The sequence below is a fragment of the Canis lupus genome, chromosome 27, assembly GCF_048164855.1.
Source record: "Canis lupus baileyi chromosome 27, mCanLup2.hap1, whole genome shotgun sequence".
Classification (NCBI taxonomy): Eukaryota; Metazoa; Chordata; class Mammalia; order Carnivora; family Canidae; genus Canis; species Canis lupus.
The window spans coordinates 37,116,668-37,142,285 of NC_132864.1; the positions used below are offsets into that span (position 1 = coordinate 37,116,668).

The 25,618-nt window shown below is 63.4% G+C and overlaps 1 protein-coding gene across 2 annotated transcripts; it reads left to right on the forward strand.

Moving 5' to 3' along the window:
* The first annotated feature begins 393 nt into the window (after positions 1–393).
* RTN4R (reticulon 4 receptor) lies at positions 394–25,618 on the forward strand. 2 transcript variants are annotated; one of them, XM_072803472.1, is made up of 2 exons: positions 394–663; positions 24,014–25,618. In XM_072803472.1, the coding sequence occupies exons 1-2, from the start codon at positions 642–644 to the stop codon at positions 25,411–25,413; spliced, it is 1,422 nt and encodes a 473-aa protein (XP_072659573.1). In that variant the 5' UTR covers positions 394–641; the 3' UTR covers positions 25,414–25,618. The 2 variants fall into 2 exon arrangements, with proteins under 2 accessions (XP_072659573.1, XP_072659572.1); XM_072803471.1 differs by lacking the exon at positions 394–663 and adding an exon at positions 2,596–3,236.

The following is a 25,618-nucleotide window of genomic DNA, read 5'->3' on the forward strand; positions in this document are numbered from 1 at the left end:
CCCCCCTCGGGGCTCCGCACGAGGTCTCCCGGGCGGCTGGACCCTTGCGGGACCCCCCAAGCCCGGCCCGCCCCGGCCGCCACGCCCTGGGGCCCGCGCCCCCCGCCGCTCCCGTGCGCGCCGCCGTCCCCGCCGCCGCCTGCAGGGGCCGCCGCCGCCCCAGCAACGCGCCGCCTTTGTCCGGGGCCGCGCGGCGCCGCTGCACCCGCCGGGCCGCTCCCTCCTGCCGCCGCCCCGCGCCCCGCGCCCCGCGCCCCCCCGCCCGGCCCGCGCAGGTGAGCGCCCCGCCCGCCGCCAGGCCCCGCCCCGCCCCGCCCCCGCCCCGCCCCGGCCCGGCCGGCGGGGGGACCGGGCGGATTCCTCGCGCGGCGAACCACATGATCCCATAAAACATTCATCGGCTCCGGCCCGCGCCGCCAGCGCCCCGCCGCCCGCCGCCCGCCGCCCGCGCCCCGCGCCCCGCGCCCCGCGCCCGCGCCCCCCCGCCCGGCGCAGCGCCCCGAGCGCGCCCAGCCTCGTCCCGCGGCCGGGCCGGGGCCGGGCCGGAGCGGCGGCGCCTGGATGCGGACCCGGCCGCGGGGACACGGGCGCCGGCCCCCCAGCGACTTTCGGTCCTCGTCGCGCCCCGCCCGACCCCGACGATGAAGAGGGCGTCCGCCGGAGGTGAGTGCGGGCCGGGCCGGCGGGGCGGGGGCGGGCGCGGGGGCGCGGGGGGCGCGGGCGGGGGGCGCCGCAGTGCCGCGCCGGGAGGGGGCCCCGGGCGCCCCGGCCCCGGGAGGGCGGAGCCCGCGGCAGCAGGAAAAGTTGCGGCTTCCCGGGAAAGTTGGCGGCGGCGGCGGGGCCGGGGGCGGCGGGGCCGGGGGCGGCGGGGCCGGGGGCCGGGGTGGGGTCTGCCGGCCGGAAGGGCGCGGCCCGGCCTCGGAGCGCCCCGGCCCCGAAGGGGTTAACGAGCAGGGCTGCAGGAACGCGGGCAGCGAGCAGGCGAGCAGGGGCGAGGGGGCCGGGGCGCCGCCACCCTTGCCCCAGGACTCGGCTCAGGGCGCCCGGCGGCCCGGGGTCAGGCCGCAGCGGGACGAACGGGGGCGTTGGCGGCCGTGGAGGGCGTGGGGGGCGGGGCTGGCCCAGAGCTGCCCCCAGGGGGCTGACGAGGGGAGAAGGCGGGCTCAGACCCCCCACACCCGCAGCCTGAAGGCCCTGGGCGGGGGTGGGGGGCTGGGGGTGCTCAGCTAAGAGGCCCCAGAAGTGGTGGGGCTCACGGCATCCGAGCGGATGCTGGCAGCCCTCATGGGACCCTGGGCTACCCTGGGCGAGGTCCCGAGAGAGGGGTCTGGGGGGGTGACCTCGGGCGAGGCGAGTCGGCACGCCCTGCCTGGAGGGTGCTCCCTTGGCGCCCACCCGGGCTGCCCTGCTGATGTCCGTGGTGCCGCAGGCTGCACACACGTTTCCTTGCACGTGCACGTGTCTACAAGGGCTGCACACTTGTACACCGCGTGTGCCCGTGCATGCCAGGCTGCCCCAGTGTGCACGCACACACACGCCGTGGATGCACATCCATGTCCTCGCCCCCGCCTGCACGCCCACGGCCACACATGCATGCACATAGCATGCCTGCTGTGGTCTCCACGCTTGGCACATGCTGGGGCCCCTTAGTGGGACCTGCTGCCTTGCCTACGTGCACATGTGTTGAGGGGGAGGCTCTGGGCAGCCAGAGCTCACAGATGGAGGGGCGAGAAACGGCTGCAGGACACGGCCCCACCTCTGTCTGCCTACCCCCGGGTCCTGGGAGTCTCCCTTCCACAGCCCGCTGGGTCTTTGTGTGTGTGTGTGTGTGTGTGTGTGTGTGTGACTCAGTATGGTTCTGCACGTGTGTGTCTCCGCACGCGTGACCGTATGCGCCTGTGGCCACATCAGCATGTGTCTCTTTGCCTCCAGTGTGGGTGACCAGGTTTTACCTGTCGTGTGCCCAGACGGGCTGTGACCAGGCTTTACCCAGATCTTCGGCAGAGGCACTGAGGGCGTGTGCCGAGGAGCAAATTCAACACGCCCAGCCTAGGGTGTGAGGCCAAAGCCCCCCCACCCCACCCCTGCCACTATTGCCCCTCCCCCCATGCTGGAGCCACAGTGCCGGGCAGGGAAGGCCCATTTCCAACCTCGAGGTCAACACGGTGACAAACAAACTAGACCCTTCCTCTGTGCTTTCTAGTCGCTGTCCTCGAGCCCAATGGGGTGCAGGTATGTGCCCACACTGAGGCTGACCCGGGGCGACCTCAGGAAGGCCCTGCCCTCGGGCCTGAGTCCCAGCACAGTAGGAGCCTTATTGGTAAGATGTTCTGTGGTGTGTCACCTGCCTCAGGTGGGGGGCGGGGGGCACTGAGGTAGGGGTGCCGGTGTCCCACTCTCGCTGTGGTAAGGAGGACGTCGGGCCGGGGCTTGGAGAGGCGGGGCCGTACTGCCTGGTGCCCATCCCTGTCCTTGTCTGTAGAATGGGGACAAGTGGGTCATCCTTATAGAGCGTGCGGGGGTGAAACAGGGGCGGGCCGGAGGTTGGGGCAGGCGCAAGGGCTGGCCACTTCTCTTCTCTAAGCGGGTCGAGGGAGGGAGAAGCAAGCTCCAGAGGACGAACCGAGCCGGGGGGTGGTCTGCACCCTACCACCGGGCAGAGGGCTGCTCGCAAGCCCTGGTTGCTGGGTGTAGGACGGCAGAACAGCCTGGATCTGGGTCCCCGCGCAGCCAGCCGTCGGTGGAACGACCTTGGGCGTGACAGTCCGCCTCTGTGTGCCTCAGCCTTCTCACCCGTCACTTGGGCCAGCAAGCGGGTCCGCCTTGTGGGTAGTCGGGGGCGCTTCCAGGTCAAGGTCCCCATGGGGTTCTGATGCCGGCGCTTTTGCCTTCAAAATACGCAAAACATCACCCCCCACACACCACCCCAGTCAGTGGTTCCCACAGATGACGTCCTCCCAGCACCCTCGCATTGCTGCTGGACCTCTTTTCTACCTGTTTGCAGATAAGGAAACAAAGGCACACAGAGGTCACAGGGGAGTTGGAAAGGGTGATGGGCAGCTGGGGAGCAGGAGGTGAGAGCCCCGCAGAAGGTGGAGGTGGCCAGCAACCCGCTTCCCCAGCTGCTCTGCCACTCAGCAGCAGGGAGCCTGCCTCAGTTTCTCTATGTGGAGATTCACAGCCAGCTGGGGGTCCTGCAGTTGGGACGGGCCCTCTCCTGCGGTCACGGATGAAAGGTAGGGGAGAGGGCCAGGGCGTCTCAGGAGGCACGAGGGCTTGTGGGGTGCCTGTGGAGGACTCCCCACCGCCCGCGTGCCGGGCTCTGGGAGGTGGAAGGGGAAGTCTTGCTGTCTGGGGAACCCGAGGGCTGGCTGGAGACCTGTCCCGGGGCCAAGGACTCGTGTGCCGTTACTCATCGTCAGTGACAGACCACGCGGGGCTGGCGGTGTGTGGCCCTGGTTCCCCGTGCTTTCGGGGCCACAGCCTCCCCGCCTGCTGCCCCAGACCCGGGGACCTGTGCTCCCCCACGGCCGGTGCTGCCTCTGGGCTGCAGCCCCCCCTTGTTCCCTGCCCCAGGCCTGAATTCACGGATGCCTGTGGCAGCTGGTGCAGCACCTGGAGGGGCCCGGCTGGCGGAGGCAGAAGGAACCCCTCCCCCGGGGCTGCCTTTCCTGCCCCCCCCTGGGCTGGAGGCCAGAGGGACTCCACGGAGCCTCAGTCTGTGTGGCCAGAAGGGGTCAGAACAGGGGCAGCAGGAAGGGGTTCCACGGTGAGCGAGTGAATCGCATCGAATGAGTGAATGGGTATGTGCAAAGGCATGTGTGAGTGTGTCAGGGGAGTGTGTGCGACTGTGACACCCTTGCCCTGGTCCCTGCTGCGGGGCTCCTGAGGGCTCCTGGCTGTGCCCCGCCCTTGGCCTGGTGGGCCCTGACCTCTGACCCCGGGCAGGGTTGCCTGTCCCTTGGTGGCCACCCTGGGCCTGGGCCTCGAGATCCATGGGAGCCAGGCTGGCTGCCCACCCCCACCCCGTCCCTCCAGCGGCGCTGCGGCACTGGCCCCCACGCCCCATTTCCCCTCTCAGGGTAACCCCTCGGCGCCTCTCCGTGTCCCCCACTCTGCGGCCCAGCTGCCCCATCCCAGACTTCGTGTTTGCTCCTGAGACACCCGTTCGTTCGCTCATTCATTTGTCCCTAGCCTGTCAGACCCTATTTGGAGGCGGGCAGATAAAGGGATGTGGTCCTTGCCCTCCCAAGTTTATAGGACTAAATGCTTTAAAGGACAGGTGGTCAAAGAGCCAAAAACAGAAGCCCAGGCAGAGGGTGGGCACGCCGTCCACACCCGCTGCATCTCCCCGAACCGTCACTGGAGCGTGTGGGCCCGGCCGGGTGTTGTGTGCTACCGTTTCTTCTTTTGTCGCTGTATTTTAAACATTTTGCACGTCGGGAACTATTCTTGTGCATCATGGGTTTACTGGTGTGTGTGGAATCCCTTCCTGAGGGTTCGCCATAATTTGTCCGAACTTGCCTCGGTCTCTCACACCAAGCAGGGTCCTGTAGCTGGCCCCCAGGGAGTGTCCCCAGGGCAGGCCCCGCAGGTCCCCAAGGGCGTGGCCACAGGCCCCCCTCCCAGCTCCTCCCAGCGTTTTGTGGGTGGGCTCCCCAGGCCTCTCGCTCCCCTGGGGTCCAGTTTCTCCCTGGTAGTGGTGCAATCTGCTGCTGGGCCTTGGTCAGGACTCTGACCCTGGGGATGGCCCTTATGCAGCTGGGCTTCGGGCTGCCCCCCTCCCGCCGCTGCCCTCACCCTGCAGCGTCCTGACGGCCCTGTCTCCACGTGGGCCCTGCTGAGAGAGGATGAGGTTGGCCCACGGGGCACCATCCTACAGCCTCGACCGCCTGTACCCCCAGGACAGGGTCGCCGGGCCCAGGAGGGACAGCTGAAAGGCAGGGCCACGGGCAGGCCTCCCGGAGGGGCCTGTGTGGGCAGAGGCCGGGGACTTGGGTCGCCTGGGCTGGGCGCGGCAGGCTGTGAGCCCCGTCGGGGCCCTGGTGCGTGGGGCTGGGCCGCCAGTGATGCGGGGAGCCCAGGTGGAGGGCCCCGGGTGTCAGGGGCCGCCGGGCTTGGTAGAGGCAGCCCGCCCAGCAGCGGGGGGCGCTCCTCTGCTCCCCGGTCAGCGCCTCGGCGTCCCTGACTGGCCATCACGGTCACACTCCGCGTCATTGAAGTTCCAGAGAACGTTGGTGGGGACTGAACGAGGATTTCGCGGTCAAGCAAATTTGGGACCGGCTGGGTTAAGCGGCGCTGACGGGTCTCACACACGGCAGGGTGTCCCCGGGCCTTGGGTTTGCAAGCAGGTCGGGCAGGGCCTCCGACGGGCACCCCCGGGCGGCCCACTGCAGGGACTGGTGAGCCCAGAAACGGTTTTGGGCAACTGGCTGAGATGCCTCCGAGAGCCTGAGGGAGACCTTTGGGCCCCAGGAAGGGGGAAGGGCCCCCGGATGGGTGGGCCGTCCTACACCCAAACCGTGCAGCCTCGGCACCTGGTGGGCGGGGGGACCACGCTCCTCCTGGCAGTGTGAGGCAATGTGCAAATTTAACCTTTGGGTTTATGACTCTATTTCTTTGCAGCAAATGTCACGGGAAATGTCAGGCTGAGGCTGAAGCTGGTGAAGGGCCCATCGAGGAAGGGGGTGGAGTGCTGAGGGGCTCAGGCCAAGGCGGGGCTCCGGGCCCCTCACCTCCTCCAGGGAGCCTTCTCGGATTGCCCTTCGCTTGCCTGGGCCCAGCGCCGTGTCCTCCATCTGTCCCAGCTATTGTGACCTTGTTGAGATGTTGCCTTTATTCACCTCCTGCCAGGGCCCAGATGGGGCGGGCTCAGAGACCTGCCAGAAGCCTCCCCATCCCGAAGTCTGGGCAGGCGTTGGATTAGCCTGTGCAGCGCCGGCTCATGTGTGACCTTGGGCAGCACCCGCCCTTTCCTGGTCACCAGAGGCCTCTTCCGTAATCCTGTTGACCAGAGGTGCTGCTTCCGGTTCAGAGCCTTTGTGGGTGGGAAAACGCTCAAGTCTGAGGTGTGTAGGGTGCTGGGCTCTGGGGGAGAGCCATGGGGGCTGGGGGGCTGGACCCAGCATCGTGTGGCAGCTCCAGGCACACAGTAGGCGCTCCATCAGGGGCAAGGGACAGTGAGTACACGTGGAAGGTGGGGAGGCGGGGGCCGCAAGGCCAGCTGGGGACCCAGAGCCCCAGACTCACCTGCCGGCCCACCCACCGCAGCAGGGCCAGCCCTGAGGCCCAGCTTGGCTGTCACCGGGTTCTGCTGTGGCCCTCAGGTCCCGGCCATCACTTAGCAGGCATTTATTACCCCCCTGCTGTACGCCAGGCCTGTGCAGTTGAGCAGGGGTCTCAGGCCCTAGCTGCCCCCACCCAGCAGCTCTGAATCTTTCCCCTGCACGTGCAGCTCTGCTCTCTGGTGTCACAGGTCCCCTGGCTCCAGCCTGTCCGGTGCTGGTTACCCCAGAACCACCTGCCCCTCCGCCCCCAACATCTCCACCCAAGGGCCACAGTCCTGGCTGCCTCCCATCCTCGAAGGCGAGTCCAGTGACAAGTTGGGCTCCGGGGAAGTCTGTCCCCTTTTACCCCTCAGCGAGGGCCGGCCCCCTTCCAAGTCCACGGCCACAGATGCCCTCAGCTGCCTGCCTGCCATCTCGTCCTCCGTTCAGGCTCTGAGATGCTTTCCTAAAACATGTCACCCCAGCCAGGCCCCTCTGCCTAAACTCTCTCAAGTCTACCCCTGGGTGACCCCCATTGTTTTCAGGGCCTGGGCACTTCCTCTTCCACCCTCACTGGAAGGAAGCCTCCAGCTCCCTGGTCTCAGCACCTGACATGCACACCTGTGCCTGTGCCCCCTCTCCATGTCCCCAAGCCTGGCACCGGGGCTCCCTGAACGGTGGGGCGGTCCCCTGCTTAGCTCCCAGGAGACACTGGGGCTGACAGCTTTGGCCCTTGGGGACGGCTGCTGGCTGTCCGGTGCAGGCCAGTTGCCCGAGGTAGCTGCGAGAGGGCAGACCCCTCGGACCCTGAGGAGCAAAGGCACAGGTCTAGAGAGAGCCAGATGCCATCCTATGGTGGATGCCCAAGGCTGGGCAGTTAATGTCTGCATCGGGACCCTCCTGGCTTTAGCCCAGAGCCAGCTGAGCACCTGGGCATGTCACTCACTTTCTGAGTCTTCCTGTCACATGGGACACTCCGAAGGGGAGTCAGTGTTAAATGTCACCCACAGAGCCCAGCCTGTGGGATCCCCTGCCCTAGGCTGGAGCTTCCTGTGGAGATAGAGGCTGGTGATGGGGCTTCCAAGGGCCCTCAGTGGGTCATGGGGCCCCCACCTTCCAGGGACCCATTGGGTTCCTTCACAGCTGCCCTGTCCTGAGGGGTCTTCGGTGCAACCCAAGCAGCAGGGTAGAGAAGGGCGTGTGGGCGCCCGTGCCCCCCGGAGCGGGAGCCTCTGTTGAGCCACGGGAGCACGGAGGAGGAGCCCCTGTGCGCACCTGCCCCTGCCCACGGATCCTCCTGCCATGAGGGTCCTTGCTACCTGCCCCACGGGGAGTCTTGACTTACCAGTTCCTGCCAAGGGGAGCCAAGTGAGGAGTGGGGCTGGGAGGCCAGGGGGACTGGAGGTGGGACGCGCCGAGCGCAGGCAGGGCCAGCAGCAGGGGGGTCTGGAGGGGCCTCTGGGACCCCCATATGGCAAGGAATCCCCGAATCCCAGCAGGAGTCTGGGCCAGGCAGACACTGGGCCTGGTCACCCCCTGCTGCCTCAGAAGGGGAATTCAAGGCCCCCCTGCCTTCACCATGTGGAGACTTCTGCCCCACAATTCACTTTGCAGCAGCTTTGTGGGGCGGTGGAAGGGGTGCCGCGTGGTCTTCGGCAGGGTGCAGGCGTGCATTCGGAGGGTGGGCCGTCTGCCCCCCGCCCCGAGGCTTCCAGCCCAGCACCACCCACCCCCAGAGACGGGGCTGGAAGCGGGATTACAGGGAAGGGCCAGCCACCGCCATAGCAGTGTCGGGAGGGCTGGGGGGCCCAAGGTCCCCCGGGATGCTCGCACCCAGCTCTCCCACCTCCTTCCACAGGCCTGTACCTGCCTCCGCAGCACACCCCAGCCAGGAACTGGGGGTGGGCCCTGGAGCTCTCCCTGCCCGCACCCTTCCCAGAGCCCCACCACCTTCCTCCCACGGCCCTCCACTGTCCACGGCCCTCAGCCACCCTGCCTGAGGCTCCTGCTCTCCCAGGACACATTTGGCCGGATGACGCTGTGTGAGCCAGTGGCCTAGGAGCCTGGTGGGAACTGGGCTCCCAGGTTTTCTTGCGGGCTGAGCCCCAAGACCGCCCCCTGGGGGGGCCATCTGAGGAAGATGCAGGACCGTCACTGTCTCCCTGCAGTGAGCACTCCTCACCCCAGGGCATGGGGGCCCCCATATGACAGGGGCTGATGGGGGAGCTGAGGGGGGCCCTGGGGGGCCCTGGGGTGTGGTTCCAAGTATGGCCTGGCAGGCAGCCCCCCAGCATCCCCTGGGCAGGACCATTAGCCAGGCACCGAGATGCACACTGGGGGTGGGGTCTGGGAGGGGGGCCCGGGCAGGTCCCTGAGGCTCACTTGTGTCTCCCTCCATTCTCTTGGTTAAGTGTTTTCCAGGCTTTAGTGTCAGGCCACCTGTGTTACGCAGCAGGGACCCCTGGGTTCTTTGACACGTGCTGCCCCCAAGGCCCCCCAGGTCCCAGGGACATACCCCAAAGCCCATGAGAGCCCCAGGAGAAAGAAGTGCTAGTAGGGGTGTGGTGAGGCCCCTGAGGCCCGGGCCCCCACCCTGAGGTCACAGTAGCCCCTGGGTCTTAAAGAGGCACTGGAGCTCTTGGCCTGGTGGGGGCTCCCGGGGTGGGGGGGCAGCAGAAGCCAGGAGACGCTGGGGCTGCCGCTGGGGAGGTGGGGGAGATGAGAGTTGGGTGAGGAGCTTGTGAGGGCCAGGAGGGGACCCAGGGGGGCCGGGGGATCTCGGGCAGGGAGGACAGGGTGGAGTGGACGGTGGCATGCCCCACCCCCCCCGGCCAGCCCCAGCGCGAGGCCAGCCCGCTGCCCTGTGTGCTCCCGGCCGTGGGACACGTGGCCCCGCACACCGGCCGTGTCCAAGCTGTCTTTCATCTCCCGGCCTCACAGCCCAATTTATGTCAGGCAGAGGCTGACACAGGGACAGGTGTGACAAGTGTCTGGCTTCCTGTTCGAAAATTGGCAAAAGAAAAACTCTCCCCATAAAGATATTCCATCTACATACCTCCTGGATGTCACGGAGAGGACCCGTCACGGCCGAGACAGATGGTGGCCCTAATGGACTCCATTCTTTACCTGCTGCTGGAGCCACGGCCCAGTCCCCAGGGTGGCCCGAGGCGAGTGGTGGCAGTGTGTGTGTGTGAGTGCGTGCATGTGTCTGTGTGCGTGCATGTGTGGGTGTGTGTGCGTGTGTAGTGTGTGCACGCACGTACGTCAGTGCCCCTACGGAGCCCTCCCAAGGCCACGGCTGGCTGTCTCCCCACTCCCGATCACGGGGAGCCTGACATAGGCATGACCCTCCTCATCAGTGACAAAGGGACCTGGGGGGGGTGCGGTGTGTTCCTAGAATTAGACAGACCCTCACCTGCAGGCCCTGCCAGGTGGCCAGCACCAGCACCGGTAAGTTCCCTAGACCCCCCACCCCGAGGCCCGGGGGGTCAAGACCTGCTTGGCATGTCACTCCCTCCGACTGATGCTTTCTTGCTGCCCAGGGCCCCTGAGAGGGAGTCCCCGGGCTGTGACCCTGGCCAGGCTCCAGGGCTCTGCTTGTTCACCTGCTCCCTTCAGTGGCCCCGTGGGAGTCCGGCGCTGGGGGCAGGAGTGAGGATGGACACCGCAGGCGAGGTGTGGGGTGGGGTGGGGGGGACGGGTCGGGAAGGGCCTGGCCTCCAGAGGCTGGCCCAGTGGGGCTCTGAGGAGAAGAGCCCTTCCAAGGAGATGTGTTGGGAATCAGGTAGGCATTCTGGAAAGGGGAACTGGCCGAGCAAAGGCTCATGGGAGCCAGCCACAGGGTCGGGGGCATGTGCCCGGGCGGAGGTGGAGTGAGGCTGGGTCAGGCACCAGGATGCCCCTTCTATCTGTGACCTGACCTCCCTTCCGTCAGGTGGGGGTGGTGGGTCCCTGCTGGGGTGACGGGAGGTACTCCTGAGACGATCCCACAGGTGAGCCAGGCATGTCCTGTGTGCTCACGGTGGACCTGCCCTGTGCAGGCCGCATGGTCTCTCCCTGCCCTGCGAGGTCGTTGTCATTATCCTCATCCTCCAGGTGATGGAACAGGGCCCACGAGGTTGGGAGGCCTGTGTGAGGCCCCAGAGAGGCAGATGCAGCGCCAAGGCCGGGCCTTCTCCTGCCCTCCTGCAGGCCCGGCTGCGGTGGGCAGGGACCCCACGGCCTGGGGGTCTTGGAGGAGGTCTCCCTGCCAGAGGACTGCCTCACTCAACCCTTCTCGGGGCAGGACCCCCCCTCCCCCATCCAGTGTTGGCACATGAGACCAAACAAACCAAACTGAAAACGTTTCCGATTTACCAGTTCGTACGTGTTGTAAAAAAAAAAATCTGGGCAAATGTATTCGGAGACGTAAGAGAGAAGTTGTATTAGTCAGCTCAGGCTGTCATAACAAATACCACAGACTGAGTGGCTTAAACAACAGAAATTTATTTTTTCACAGTTCTGGAGGCTGGAAGTCTGGGATCAGGGTGCCAGCAGGGTCCGGTTCTGGTGAGAGCTTTCTTCCTGGCTTGCAGATGGCCACCTTCTCGCCGTGTCCCCACGTGGAGACCATGAAAACAAGCCCTCCAGGACCTCTTCCTAGAAGGGCCCTAATTCCGTCATGGGGGCCCCACCCATGTGACCTCCTCTAGGTCCCCATCTCCCAAGGCTCCTCTTCCAAATTCCATCACACTGGGGCTTAGGGCTTCAACATAGGAATCTGGGGGAGACACAGACGTTTCTGTAATGGGAGTGACGTTGCTTTTGGCCTCGGGGTGCTGTTGTCACGCCCTCATGGGGATGTGAGTACCCCGTGGACTCCTGGGCCTGCACGTCCTCAGGGAGCGCAGAGTCTGCAAGCTGCCTGTAGTGGTGGGCGTTTCTCGCATTCGTGCGTGACAGACATTTATGGTGTGTGCTGGTCACCAGTGTCCTGTCCCTGTGGAGCCCACAGCCCAGGGGGCAACCGACAGAAGCAAGTGATGCGGAGACCGGCTAAGTTGACCAGCGAGGTGTGTGGTGACGTGGGCACCCTGGACGGAGGAGGGGGGTGTCAGGGACCCTGGGTCCCCCGAACTGCCCCTGGCCCTAGGATTTGTCAGGTTCTCAGACCCAATCTGTCCCTTCCACAGACGACCAACCCAGACCTGAGCGGTGAAGTCACCAGTGGTGCCTGAGCCGAGCTGGTGCCCCAGCCTCTCAGGCCTATGACAGCCGTGATGGGAGGCAGGGAGGCAGCTGGGGGGCGCGGGCAGGAGTGGGGCGAGGTGGGCACAGCCTGGTTTCCTGCAGCCCGGTCTGAGGGGAGGCTGTGACTACCTGCCCAGGGGATTGCAGGGTTTTAAGTGTCCACTTCCTGCAAGAGGTGCTGCTCGGGTGCACGGGCCAAAGGCACCCCATTCCCTGATCATCTGCTCCTTTCTCTTCACGGGGCTCCCCCGGCCCTGGGGGGCCCCCAAGGCTGCAGGGCCAATGGGAGGGGGGCCTCTGGGAGTGCAGGCTTCCTCACCTTTGCTGAGCAGTTACTGAGTGCCTGCTGTGTGCTGCCCCTCACACGGACCAACGGGGAAGCAGGCTGAGCCCCTGGGAGTTGGGGGCCACCTGGGGGCACCGCGGGGGGGACCAAGTCTGTCTGAGCTGGGCCTGGGCGTATGCTGGGGGAGGAGGGAATGAGGATGGGGGCGGGGTGTGTGTGAAATCACTAGGAAAACGTTTAGGAAAAAGAAAAATGCCTTTCTAGGCTTAATAAAGTTGAGCCATCCTTGGCCTGGGTAGGGAGGTGGGGGGAGTCCAGCCGGGCACCCGGCACGTCCTCTGCGGGGCAACAGGTCAGGCTGCCCCCAGCCTGAGGGTTACGTGGGGTGGGGGAGAAGGGTGGAACGTGGCCTGCAGATGGCCCCCTGACCCTGATGGTCCAGCCACGTGCCTGCGGTGATCCCCAGCAAGGGCTTCGGCTTTCAGGGGCTCCTCCCCGGGCCCCACCCTTCCTTGGCCCAGGGTGCGTGTGGGTCTTGGGTCTAGTGGGGCAGGCTGGGTCTCTTGGGAGCTTCCAGCAGCTGTTGGAGGTGGGGAGAGGCCATGCTGGAGCACCCGCACTGGCCCGTCTGGGGACCCGGGAGCAAGTGCTGAAGAATAAGGCGGCCCTGCCTAGCCCCTGCCCCCAAGGCAGCCAACCCCCTCCCACATGCCAGCTCCTGGCACAGCAGCCTCAGGAAGTAGCCGAAATACACTGACCTGCTTTTCCAAGAGGCAGCGGCGCCTGGTCCTCCCACCCTCACTGGTGAGAAGCCGCCAACAATTTCCATCCCAAATTGATTTCAAATAAGGAAGAGTTATCACACACAATCATATAGGAATAATTTATCACTCGTTAATAAAAGAGCAATTACTTATTCACGTCGCCCCTGCCTGAGTGCCGCAAGTTCAGTGGCAGAAACGCATTTGGGGCTCTCACTGAAGCCAAGCCTGTTTGTGTTCCGCCAAGGTCAAGGCAAACCCTCCCCAGGGGCCACAGACCCCCCCACTCTGGAGGCCTCATGTGCACCCAACCCCCTGCCAGGTTTACCTGCTGGGCCCCCTGCTCTTGGGGATCCTCAGTCTGGCCTGGAATCTCAGGTCTGTGAACTGGGCAGAGGAGGAGGAGCTGGGATGGGACTTTGTCCAGCTGTGGAAGGTCTGAGCACACAGCTGAATTTTCAGGCCAGAAGCTGTCCCGTCAAGGGTCTGAACTGTAGAGGCCTCTGGAGCCAAGAGCCCGGAGTGTCCCTAGAGATGGGGAACAACCTCGGTGACCCTTGGCTGAGCATGATGCCAAAGAGCTTTGTTCAGGGCCATGGAAATGCTGCTCCAGCAATCACAGGCCCACTTTCTCCTCCTGCACCCTGGAGATGCCTGCTTCGAAACCACATTCATCTCCACCTTCTAGCAGATACACTTTATTTTCTTTTTTATTTATCTCTATTTCTATTTCTGAGGTTTCAGTGCCAAATATACAGTCATTTGGAAAGATAAAATAGTCAGCCATATCTTGCTCAAAGTTAAAACCTGCACCCAGTCCTTTAGAGCTAGTCTGGAGAATTGGCTTGCCCTTCCCCAGCCCCCATTCCTCCTTGAAGGCCACCGCTGTTGCCTTGGTCCCTGTTTTTCCAAGTGGTTGCCTTCACATTTCCATGGCTCCTACCCCAGCCCCCTCTTCCCCAGCATTCTTCCCAGTGTGGTTGTCTCACTACCATCCCTTAAATTCATAACCAGTGTTTCCCAACCCGGGTCACATGAATGCCCTCCCCAGGTTGGAAGAATGTGTGTGGAGGGAGGGTACTTTGGTGACCTTTCTGCTCTTGTGTGGCCTCTGGTTTTCCTGGAGTTTACAGTTGATTTTGTCTTTTCTCTTTCGTCCCATCTACTATCTTCCTATGCTTTCTCTTCTCCACCTCAGATGTTCTACTGGGTGTCTCATTTGACCCCAGGGAGGTCTGGCTCAGGTATGCTCTGGCCCCCTCATAACTGCCCAGGACTTCTGTCATCACCCAATATTTCCTGGGCCCCACCTCTTCCTCTTTCTGGGTTTATATCCTAGCTCTAGCTGAAGCACATCCTTAACTAACTCTCTAAAGAATGCACACTAAAGAATCCTTCATATGTTAGCAAACCTATTCAGGCTGGATTGGCCTGATCTGGAATTCCACGTTGAACATAATGTCCCTCAGAGTTTTGAAGCCATTGCGATTTTGTTATCTTCTTGACATCCAGTGTGCTGTAGAGAGGCCTGATGCCACATTCCTTTTCCCTTGGGAGCTTCAGGCCTCTTTTGAGCCCCAGGGGCCTGAAGTCACATCGTGAATATCATCTCTTATGCTAGGCACTTGCCCAGTGGAGGTCTGGGTCTTCAGCTCTGGGAGATTTTCTGGTATTATTTCTTTAATAACTTTTTTCTCCTCTATTTTCTTCATTTGCTCAGATATTTGACCTATATTTGTCTTCTGAATCTCATCAATTTTTTTTCTTTCTTTCTCTTTTTGTTTTTCTCTCTGGAAGACTTCCTTGACCTTGTTTTCCAACACTCCTATCGATTCTTTTTGGTAATTTTAGTAATTCTATTTTTAACTGCCAGGTACTCTTTTTGTTTTCTGATGGCTCCTTGTTCATAGTACCCTGTTCTTGTTTTAAATCTTCTTCTATCCCTGAGAGGACACTGATTAGATTTTTTCCTAATTTTTATTGATTCCCTGCACTGTCTCTGTTTCCTCTAGAGTTGTTCTCCCTCTTGTCTGCATTAGAGTCTTTTCTAGATGCCTAGTTTTCTGGTCACGTGGTCCTAGGGAAGCACTGTTGAGAGTGGGGCTTATCAACTGGCAGGTTTGGGGTGATCAGGAAGGAGCTACCCTGAGCACCCCCAGAAGCCTATGGTGAAGACCCTTTCCCCGGGTGCTTCTCCAGGGGAGCAGGTCCATCTCCCTGGTCCTTGCCTTTCTTAACACATACTCCATCATCATCACGTTGACTCTCAGGGAGGAGGGATGACCACGAGTCTCTAACACAGGGGGGGGTAGGTGGTCAGGGAGGAGAACTACCAAGTGTGCCAGTGTTCTGTGAGAAGCAGCAACAGCTTGAGGCCATGCTGTAGCACAGGCAAGGATCTCTCATGACTCAAGCTGGGCTGCACTGGGCTCCAGGCCTGTCTGTGCACCTCCTCGCTCCACTGAGGCTGAGCCTGACGGCGGGAGTGGGGGAAGTGGCTCTAGGCATGCTTATGGTGCAGCCTGGCTGCTAGGCCCTCCTCCCATACCCTCCTCCTGCCTGAACACAACCTCTCTGGACAAAGCAGGGCCATCAGGCCAGGCAGGAATGGGGCTCATGACTGCTGGAAGCAGAGCAATCGGTATGGCTCCAGGATGCCACCTCTGAGTTGTGGGCCTCACCTCCCTGGGTTCATCAGCTGAGATGGGGCTGACCTAAGGTCTTCTGGGGAGGCAGGACACCAACCCCAGAGCCGGAGGCATCTCAGGGTTCCAGGGAGGCTGGTGCTAGCCTGTGGTCATCCTTACGTCGTGGATGTGGAGACAGACCCAGAGCTGGCCAGCAGCTTCCCCAGCCACTCCACAAAGTGGTATTGGGCCCACATCTGATCCTGGGACTACCAGACCCCAGGGCCTACTAGCCCAGGGAACAATAGGCTTGGACCAAGGATGAGGTGCAGGGGGTTCAGGGAGCCCAGGGCATGGGGGTGTGTGCTCAATAGCTGGCCAGCTGTGGGGAGAACAGCTGCCCCTCAGCTGTATCTGTCTTAGGCTTGGGGCCTGTTCTGGTCACCTGGGGCAGTAGCAGGGGTTCTTAGGCCCTGTCCTCTGGCCTCAGCTGGCGGTCATGCTCACCTCCCCTCACTAGGCCCACCCAATGCCCTTGTCTGAGGAGTGAGGCTGATGGTCATCCCCTTGCTGTGCTATTGGATGTCATGAGATCTCAGGAAGTCTTGTGCCTAGAGAAGTCCCGGGAGGCCAAGGGCCCTATCTCTCCCCTCTCCCTCCCTGTTCCCTGGTACAGGCCCAACATGGACTGACAGGGCCTTGATGGGAGACATGCTTGGCCAAGAAGCCCCGCACAGCCTCAAGACACCAGTGCTGAAATGGGCATCCTTGGGCCACGACCCTGCTCAGGGATGTCTGGTGTCCACCTTGCCCTGGCCCTCTGCTCACCCACTTCTGGGGCACCCCACCTTTGTGTGAGGCTGGCTGCGCTTCAGATTGGCCTTAGGTTAGTCCCAGGCTGGTTCTCAGCTGCCTGTGATCTGAGAGCCTCGCACATGGCCTATGTGATGATGAGGATGATGATGGTGTTGGTGACAACGATCTGGGCTTCCACAACTCACTTTCCATTCAAGATCCTGGCCAGAGGTCCACAGGGTGGTCTGGGGGGCAGCCTACTCAGTGTTTGACCACCGGCTCCCGAACAGCCTCTTTAGCAAAATCATCGTTTTTCTTTTGACCTACGCACCATTTGGGGGTCACCTTCCCTCCAGCCCTCCAAGGGACAGCCACTCTCTGTCCATTCTGGCAGTGTGCTTTCAGCAGGACAGTGGCCTTCTCTGACCCTTGGTTTCCTTTTCGTTAAGTGGGGGTTCAGGTGACCTCTGCAGGGCCACTGTGAGGATGAGGATGGCAATAGTCACACGCAGCAGGTGGCCTGTGTGCTCTGATCACAAGCCGAGCTTGTATTTCTTTAAAGGGCCAGATCCTGAACAGTTTCAGCTCTGTGGGCCACACCGTGTGTGGGAACTCCTCTACTCAGCCATTGTAGTGCTAAGCAGCACCATAGACACCCAGGTGTGGCCATATGCTGATAACCCGTTATTTACAAAGACAGGTGGTGGCTGGTGGGCTGGTTTGTCGGATGCCAATGGAACAGGAGCCGTGAGGACCCATTGGTTCAGACGAGGGTTTCACTCTGGTCACCTGGACATGGTGCCCTGGCCGGTGGTGGCCAAAATGGGAGCATCTCATCACTGCCTCTGGAAACCCTCATCCCCTGGAAAGGGCCAGATCTCGTGGCCCTGCCCACTTGTCTCTGTCCAGGGACACTCACCAGCCCTCACTGGGCTTCTCCATGGTCTGAGCAGGTGCTGCCCCTCCCTCCCCACCCCAGCTGAGTTACAAAGCCCCTGAGCCCCCTTCATTCTTTACACCCTTCCCGAGGCCTGACTGCCCTGGTCAGGAGTGTTCGCGAGAGCTCAGCTGCCCTAGGACAGATGAGGTAGGCTGCAATCCAGCTGCTCCCGCAGGACTAGGGCTGATCTGAGTCAGACCGCCGAGAGGCAGGAAGGACTGGCTGAGCCCAGAGGGCAAGGGGACGGGGGCCTCCCGAGACCTGCACTTGTCTTTTCATAGTAGAATAAATCCTACTCCTACAGAAGCCACCTGCCTGCCTTGTCGGTGATGTTTGACAAGTGCCCAGGTCTCCAGAGCACGTGGGGACACGCCCTCCTGTCTTCTCCCATTGCAGTGCAGCCCTGCTTCCTGGCAAGAGCTCTCCATGTCTGTCCAGCCGCATCACAGCAGCCCTCTGCTGTGTGGCCGGCTCACCCACTGTGCCCTGACCCACCCAGGCTCTGGCAGCCGAAGGCCCAACAGTGTACCCCTAGAGTGCGCACCGTGTGTTCCTGTAACACGCACCTGTGTGCTACTACAGCATGCACCCTGAGTGTGCGTTCCCATAGCATGCACCCCAAGGGGTGCATGTTTCCTACAGTGTGTACCCCAAGTGGGTGTTCCTATAACACGCACCCTCAGCGGGTGTTACTATAGCGTGCACCCCAGGTGTGCGCAGAGGAGTGCACTTCTGCACTGTGTCTGCCCTGTTGGAGGCTGATGCTCTGGCCTCGCAGGGATGGTCAGCTTCTGGCAGGTATCAGGTGTAGGGTCCTGGGAGGAGGTGGGATGTGTTGGGGTGGGCAGGACCCAATACTGTTGGTCCTGCCAGCTAGGCGCCCAGTCCTGGATAGGAGCTGGCAATGGGAAAGGGTCAGGGAGGCCAGATGGGCATGGTGGTGGGTGTGTGGCAGTGCAGGCCCCAGGCCCCAGCGCTGGGAGGGCCCCACTTCTGAGCTGTCCCCTTGGGGCAGGGCAGGCCATTTGGCCACCAGCTGATTCCTCCTTAACATCCTCTGGGGACTTGAGCCCGTGCTGGCCGCCAGATTGAATTAGTTGAGGGACCAACTGATGAGCAGTTGTGGAGACAGATTCTCCAGGTAATTAGGCAGTGGATGTTTGTTAGGGGTCTGGTGGAGGGGGGTGGGGGATGCTAGCTGAATCCCTGGAGTCAGGGGGGTGTCCTGCACCCTGGGCAGGTTTTCAGCCGAACAGAGCTTCCAGATGCTGGCATCATCAGCCCTCCGTGTGGGACTCCTTGGGGCGGGGGGGTGGCAGCAAGGGATATGAGCGTCAGGCAGAAACATGGGCTGGGCAGGGTGAGGTTTCAGAGCCCTGTGGTCCAGCCGCTCAGCCTTGACCAAGGATGGATTCCCAAGGCGTGGTCACAGGGCTGAGGATCCCCCCCATCAGGAGGTCTGCTGGGACACTCACCCTGGCAGTGGGCTCTGGTGCTCCTCCCCTGGCAGCTCCTGATGTCTGGGGCCAGGTGGGGATTCCATGGCCCCCTAAATCTCCCCCCGACATATGGCACATGCCATGCAGCAGGGTGACCACCTAGCCAGCCTGCTCCTTGACCATAAGTGTTAGACGCCGGGGACCGGTCTGCTCACAGTGCTCACAGTGTCCAGCGCTGCCCCTATTGTGGGGTATCCCCTCAGGAGCACACCCTTAGTGTGAGCTGTGCATCCAGGGCCTCTGGCCCTCAGGTGGGCCAGCCCCTCCTCCAGCAGCCTTGGTTTCTTTGATTTGAAAGGGACCCAGCGCCCTCCCAGGTGCTGTGTTAGCTGAGAAATTCAAGGGGGGGACCATAGCTTAGGTTCGGGGGTGGGGGGAATGGTAAAGTGGAGATGGGGGAGCTTTAACTCCACTGCCAAGCAAAGCCTTTTAGCAATTGCTCACCGTGGGGTTTGGAATCCTATGAGTCCCGGGACTGTGAGCAAATGGCCTCCCTCCTAAACATCATTTCCTCCCTGTAAAATAGGAAAATAAAATAGGCCTCTAGCAGGATTCAGCGTCTACTCTTGGCACTGAGTCCGCTGCACACTGAGTGCATTCAGGAGGCTGCTGCTGCTCGCTCCGCCTGCGCTGGGCCTCAGTTTCCCCCGCAGCAGGCAGCTTGGCCTGCTGGAAGTGCTCGGCCCCGGGTCCAGTGCTCTCCCTCCCCGGCAGGTGACCTTGCCTGCTATCGACCTGGCCTGCCCCTGCAGCTGCCGCCCCAGAAGATCAATGAGGAGTGGGGCCTCGAGGGCATGGCTGGCAGCAGGAGGTGCAGGCCGTCTTGGGGTGGGCTGCCCCCCGGAGCTGCTGCCCCCTCCCCCACCGCTGCCCCCACCCCCGGGCGCCAAGGAAGGGGCTGGGAAACTCCAAGGGCGGGCACGCTGCCTCCTGCGCATGCCTGTGGGGTGGAGGACAGACGGAAGGGGGTGTGGGAGGGCGGTGGCAGGTGGAGGGGGCGGGCTGGCAGGGGACAGGAAAGGGTGAGTGCGGCGCTGCCGGGGTGCCTGACCCTGTGCGGTGTGTGGACGCCACCAGCCCCCTACCCCCGCCCAAGGCTATTTCTGGCCTTGGTGTGCTGAGCTGTGGCCTCTTGTTCTGCTGTTTAACTGTGGTCTGTGACGTGACCTTTCTGGGGACGTTCTAGGTGATCGAGAGGGTCCTGAGCTGACCAATGTCCTGGCTGTACTACAGCTGCCCAGCCCCCGCCCCCAGCCTACTCACCCCAGTCTCCTGGGGGCGAGGGGGGCAGACAGCCACTCAGAGCCTCCCTGGAGATGCCCCCCCAACCACAGATGGCACAGGAGGGAGCCAGGTGCCCCTGGTGCCGCCTGCACGCTCGCACCCAGTGGCTGCCCTTCAGGCTTGGGCTTGACATGCCCCCTGGACCATTTCGGATGGGAGCAGGCCAGGGATTAACTGCTCTCTATCTCAGTTTCCTTTTTTTTTTTTTTAAAGATTTTATTTATTTATTCAAGAGAGGAGACACACGGAGAGAGGCAGAGACCCAGGCAGAGGGAGAAGCAGGCTCCACGCAGGGAGCCCGATGCGGGACTCGATCCCAGGACCCCGGGATCACGACCTGAGCCGAAGGCAGATCCTCAACCACTGAGCCACCCAGGCTCCCCTCTACCTCAGTTTCCTAATCTGTAAAATGGGTTTGTGATATTGTAAAGAAAATTGATTCTTAGGCTGCTCCGACTCACGCCTTCTATGCCAACGAGTAGACCCTCGTACCGCCCCATGGCAGCGGGGAGGCCCAAGGGCACTGACCGGGGCTCTGGGCAAGCAAGATGCCAGCCCTGCGCTGTACCTGTGGCCTCACAGCAGTGGGAGAGGGCGGCGGAAGTGCCCCGTAGGACTCGGGGGCTGCACACCTACATCCCTCAGCCCAGGCTAGGGGACCCCGAGAGAAGTAGAGGCCAGGGAGCACAGCAAAGGCCCCCTGGGTGCCTACAGCCTCTGGCAATCCCTGCTCCCGAGCTGCTGACCTCAGCAGCTGCCTGCCCGCCCACTGGCTCCTGCGGCTGCTCGTGAGTCCCCAGAAGCCTCCCACCCTTCTCCTCCCTGTTCCTCCTGCCTCCCCTTCCTCCCCCACACCCTGCAGTGACCATGAAGGAGAACCCGGGCCCTTTGCTGCCCGGAGGGTGGGGCAGGGCAAGCAGTACAGGTGCTGTTTGGGGCCACTCCCAGGCCCATTGGGATTTGGGCTCCAAGGCCTCATCAGCTGTCATTCCTGCCCCATCTGGCTGCCTTAGTGGGAGAGGCCCTGAGCGGAATCCAGTCACTGCTCCCTCCACAGCCTCCCAGGCAGGAGTGGCCTGTCCTCCCCCAACGGTGGCCCTTGGGCCATCTCCACTGCTCCTGAGGCCGACCTGAGCTGAGGAGGGCGCTCCTCCCGTGACCCCATGGACCTCTCCATGGGCGGGGCGCTGGAGAAGACCCCTGCCAGGGCCATTCTGTGCTGAGGCCTAAGGAAAGAAGGGGCAAGAATCTGCCCCAGGGATGGCAGGAGAGGGACTGGTTTGGGTTTGTGGAAGTTCAGGAGGCCAGGCGGCCTGGTGGGGGGGCGTGCCTTGCTGTGTGAGCCAGGGCTGCGGCGGGGCTCGCCGCCTCGCCTCGTGTTTGGAGTGGAGTGCTCGCTGAGAGCAGGAACCACTGAGGCTGGGCACGAGTGGGAGGTGGGGCTGAGGGGAGGGGCTAGGAGGACAGATTGGGGGATGGGCCAGGTGGGGACCAGGTGGGGAAGGGTGCTCTTTAGGGTTCAGAGGGGTCAGATGAGTGACTGGGTCCAGCCCCAGGGTGGGGTCAGGGATGGCCATCCTGCAACCTGGCAGGGCCTCCTGTGTCCCTAGGGCCCCTGCTGTGAATATGAACACAGGCTGCAAAGTTGGGTTTGATTATCTCATAAAAAAGATGCCCCCTCTGCTTGCTCAGCGGAGGGGTTGCCATGGAGACCAGCAGGCAGGCCCCAAGGGGGGCCAGGCTGGAGCCAATTACCGTGGCTGCAGCGAGGAGAGAGCCCACCGCTGGCCGCTGCTCTGGCAGCAGGCCTGTGCAGAGGGACCGACCCTCACAAGTTGGTTTCTGAAAAGCAGCTGGCTCAGCGGGAACGGAGCTATGTCTGTGCCTGACGCCCCATTCCCGGCAGGGCCGAGCCACACGGCTGCTCCGCCACTCAGCCCCCTGGCGTGGCTCAGCCCGAGCCCGGCTTGGGCCATCCTTGCAGTGGGTGTAGCCCCAAGCACGTGGCTTACGGCCTCCTGGGGGCTCCGGCTGGGGAGGGCTGGAGGCCGGAGGAGCCGCTGGTTCTGGTGAAGTCGGCTGAACCTGACACCAGCCCAGCTCACGGACCACGGCGGCAGGCCTGGCCGCCACCGGACCACTTGGCCGGTGACCTGGCAGGCGTGGTCACGGTGGGTGGCTGCTGGTATCGCCTGGCTGGCGGGGTGGCCCGGTTTGATGACTTTGGCACGGTTGTGACGCAGCATGATTGGTGACGTGGCCCATCCGTGGTGGTGAGGTCCAGAGCCCGGCCCGGTGAGTACCTGGGGCCCCCATCCCACCCTGCCCCACGTCTTCCTCTCCCGTGAGTCCTCAGGGACAGGAAGTGCTGTGTTCATAGCATAGTTACATCCCATGACAGGTGAGCGCTGGTGACAGCTGGCATAATCAGGCCCGACTTTCCTAAGAAGCCCCATAAGGAGAGAGCCTGGAGAGGATGTCAGCAGTTTAAATGGAACAGCAGGCTGAGGGGGCCCCCTCACAGCCTCCTGTGCGTGGCCACCGGGGAAGGGCGCCCTGGGCTCCCGGAGTTCTGGGCCAGGCCGGCCTCTCTGGACTCCCATCCATGGCCCAGCCTTGGAGGTTGACAGAACAAAAGGGCCACATGAGCCCCCAGGGTACGGGTGCCCATCCTGGGGACCAGAGTCCAGGAGGGCACACTCCTTACAACCATTGCACATGCTGGCCTCACTAGGACTCTGGACTTGGGGTGTGCATCCGCACTGGTCCAGACAGAGGATCCAGTGGGGCGAGGACCCCAGCGTGAGTCGGGGGCGGTGGGGCGGGGGAGGCCAAGGTCACAGCTCTGGGTAGGGGACGCTGCCCATGGTCCTCTCCTTCCTCCCACCTGGCTCCAGCCCCAGCACTCAGCCGGCCTCATGTCTGCAGAATCCTGCTCTTAGCTAACTGCCAAGAAAGGTGTTAGCTGTCAATGCAGGTGTTAGCTGTCAACGAAGGTGTTAGCTGATAACTCCAGTGTTAGCTGATAAGCCATAACCCTCCCAGGGGGATTCACATTTTAATAGACTCACTCCTGAAGGAGGAAAGAACCTTTGGCATTCAAAGAAGGGGCTCGAATGGTGGGATGATAGGCGGTGAGCTTCATATTGGGGTGTGTGGCTCTGCTGGTGAGACCAGGGTGGGTGCAGCACCCCAGGAGTGTAGGTCTTTGGTGAGGGAGGCCCTGTGCGTGTCTGGCCCGGAGACGGTGGGGGCTGGGGATGGAGTATGAGTATGAGGAATTGCGCAGGCACCGATTGCCTGCAAAGGAGTAAGCTCCTCACCCGGGGAGGAGATCAAGCAGAGAATGAGGCCGAGGGGAGGAGGCTGCAGGAGGAGTTCCATGCCAAGTCAGGATGTGTGGAGGAGGGAGCAGCCTGTCTGGAGGGGGCTCGCAGGGCTCACCTGCCTGCCCTGCTGCCCCTGCCCTCAGGCATCCGGCTCCTGATCCCGTGAGAGCAGAGTTACTCGGGAGCCTGCGGTGCCGGTAGTAGTTGCGTGTGCCCTGTTGGTAGGACGCAGGCCCCCCACTACGGGAGGGCTGCGGGGCTTGTGGCTCTCCACTCTAAGGCCCTGTGGTTTCCCCATTAAAGCACAGCTTTTTGCAGTGGTGAGGCCTCCTCAGACTCTGGGCAGGCCTGGGGCCTCAGGGGCTCTGGGAGCCTGGGCAGGGGGGCCTGTGCAGGGCACGGGGTCTGAGCCATAGTGCCTCCCTTCCCGCAGCCTGGGAGGGCCCTCGGAAGAGCCGCTGCAGAAACTGCTGGAGCCCAGCATCTGTGTGAGCTCAGCCGGCCTCTCTCCCAGCCTGGCCTGTGGGCTGGTGAGGCAGGGGACAGGCCAGGGACAGTGCTGGGACTGACAAGGATGGTGGGCAGGCTTGGGGTGGGGGCGAGGGGCTCGCTAGAGTACTGAGAAGGTATCTGCAGGCATGAGTGTCCATCTCGGGAGGGCTTCAGGTGGGCCTTGGTCGTGACCCAGCTAACCTCGAGCGGCTGGTGTGGGCATGTCAGCTTGGACGTCTGAGCGCTGGGCAGGGTGGCCTGGGCATCTGCAGGGGAGCTTTCTCAGTGTGGAGCACGTAACTCCCCCGGCAGGTTTTACTGCAGTCGTCTCCATGTGGCAGATGCAGCAGGGATCACAGCACCTGAGTTTTCAGGAATGACAACGTGTCCTAGGCCCGGCGCAGGGCCCTCCCGAGGACTAATCGCAGGGGCCAGCCTGGCTCCAGCCCGAGCCGCAGCCTCGCAGGGCCCTCTGCCTGTTAACCACCTTCTCCTCTGCCCACAGGGAGCCAGCTGCTGGCCTGGGTGCTGTGGCTGCAGGCGTGGCGGGTGGCAGCACCATGCCCAGGCGCCTGCGTCTGCTACAATGAGCCCAAGGTGACGACGAGCTGTCCGCAGCAGGGCCTCCAGGCCGTGCCCACTGACATCCCAGCCTCCAGCCAGCGCGTCTTCCTGCACGGCAACCGCATCGTGCACGTGCCGGCCGCCGGCTTCCGGGCCTGCCGCAACCTCACCATCCTGTGGCTGCATTCGAACGCGCTGGCCCGCATCGACGCTGCTGCCTTCACCGGCCTGGCCCTCCTCGAGCAGCTGGACCTCAGCGACAATGCGCAGCTGCGTGCCGTGGACCCCGCCACGTTCCGGGGTCTGAGCCGCCTGCACACGCTGCACCTGGACCGCTGCGGCCTGCGGGAGCTGGGCCCGGGCCTGTTCCGAGGCCTGGCCGCCCTGCAGTACCTCTACCTACAGGACAACGGGCTGCAGGCGCTGCCCGACGATGCCTTCCGCGACCTGGGCAACCTCACGCACCTCTTCCTGCACGGCAACCGCATCCCCAGCGTGCCCGAGCGCGCCTTCCGCGGCCTGCACAGCCTCGACCGCCTCCTTCTGCACCAGAACCGCGTGGCCCGTGTGCACCCGCATGCCTTCCGTGACCTCGGCCGCCTCATGACGCTCTACCTGTTCGCCAACAACCTGTCGGCGCTGCCTGCGGAGGTGCTGGCGCCCCTGCGTGCCCTGCAGTACCTGCGGCTCAACGACAACCCCTGGGTGTGCGACTGCCGGGCTCGGCCGCTCTGGGCCTGGCTGCGGCAGTTCCGCGGCTCCTCCTCCGAGCTGCCCTGCAGCCTGCCCCCGCGCCTGGCCGGCCGCGACCTCAAGCGCCTGGCGGCCACCGACCTGGAGGGCTGCGCCGCGGCCGCCGGGCCCTCGCGTCCCATCCGGACGGGCGGGCCGGCCGACGACGAGAGCCCGGGCCTCCCCAAGTGCTGCCAGCCGGACGCCGCAGACAAGGCCTCGGTGCTGGAGGCCGGGAGGCCGGCCTCGGCCGGAAATGCGCTCAAGGGACGCGCGCCGCCCGGCGACAGCCCCCCGGGCAACGGCTCTGGCCCCCGGCACATCAACGACTCCCCCTTCGGGACCCTGCCGGGCTCGGCGGAGCCCCCGCTGACCGGGCTGCGGCCCGAGGGCTCCGAGCCCCCGGGGCCGCCCCCCACCGGCCCCCGCCGGAAGCCCGGCTGCTCCCGCAAGAACCGCACCCGCAGCCACTGCCGCCTGGGCCAGGCGAGCGGGGCGGGCGGCGGGGCGGGCGACGCCGAGGGCTCGGGCACCCTGCCCCGCCTGGCCCGCGGCCTGGCCCCGCTGGGCCTGGCGCTGCTGCTCTGGACGGTGCTCGGGCCCTGCTGACCCCGCCGCGGCCACGCGTGTACATAGGGGCCCCCCGACGGGCGCTGTCCGCCCGCCCCGTCTCCACCCCGTCATGTTTACAGGGTGCGGCGGCGTTTGTTCCAGAACGCCGCCTCCCACCCGGATCGCGGTATATAGAGATATGCATTTTATTTTACTTGTGTAAAAATATCGGACGACGTGGAATAAAGAGATCTTTTCGTAA

Excerpts from the sequence above, each read along its gene's own strand:
- RTN4R (XM_072803471.1), top strand. The coding sequence starts at position 3,053 with ATGGGCAGCTGGGGAGCAGGAGGTGAGAGCCCCGCAGAAGGTGGAGGT. Across the intron at positions 3,237-24,013 it reads CCTGCGGTCACGGATGAAAG|GGAGCCAGCTGCTGGCCTGG; the intron begins GTAGGGGAGAGG and ends CTCTGCCCACAG.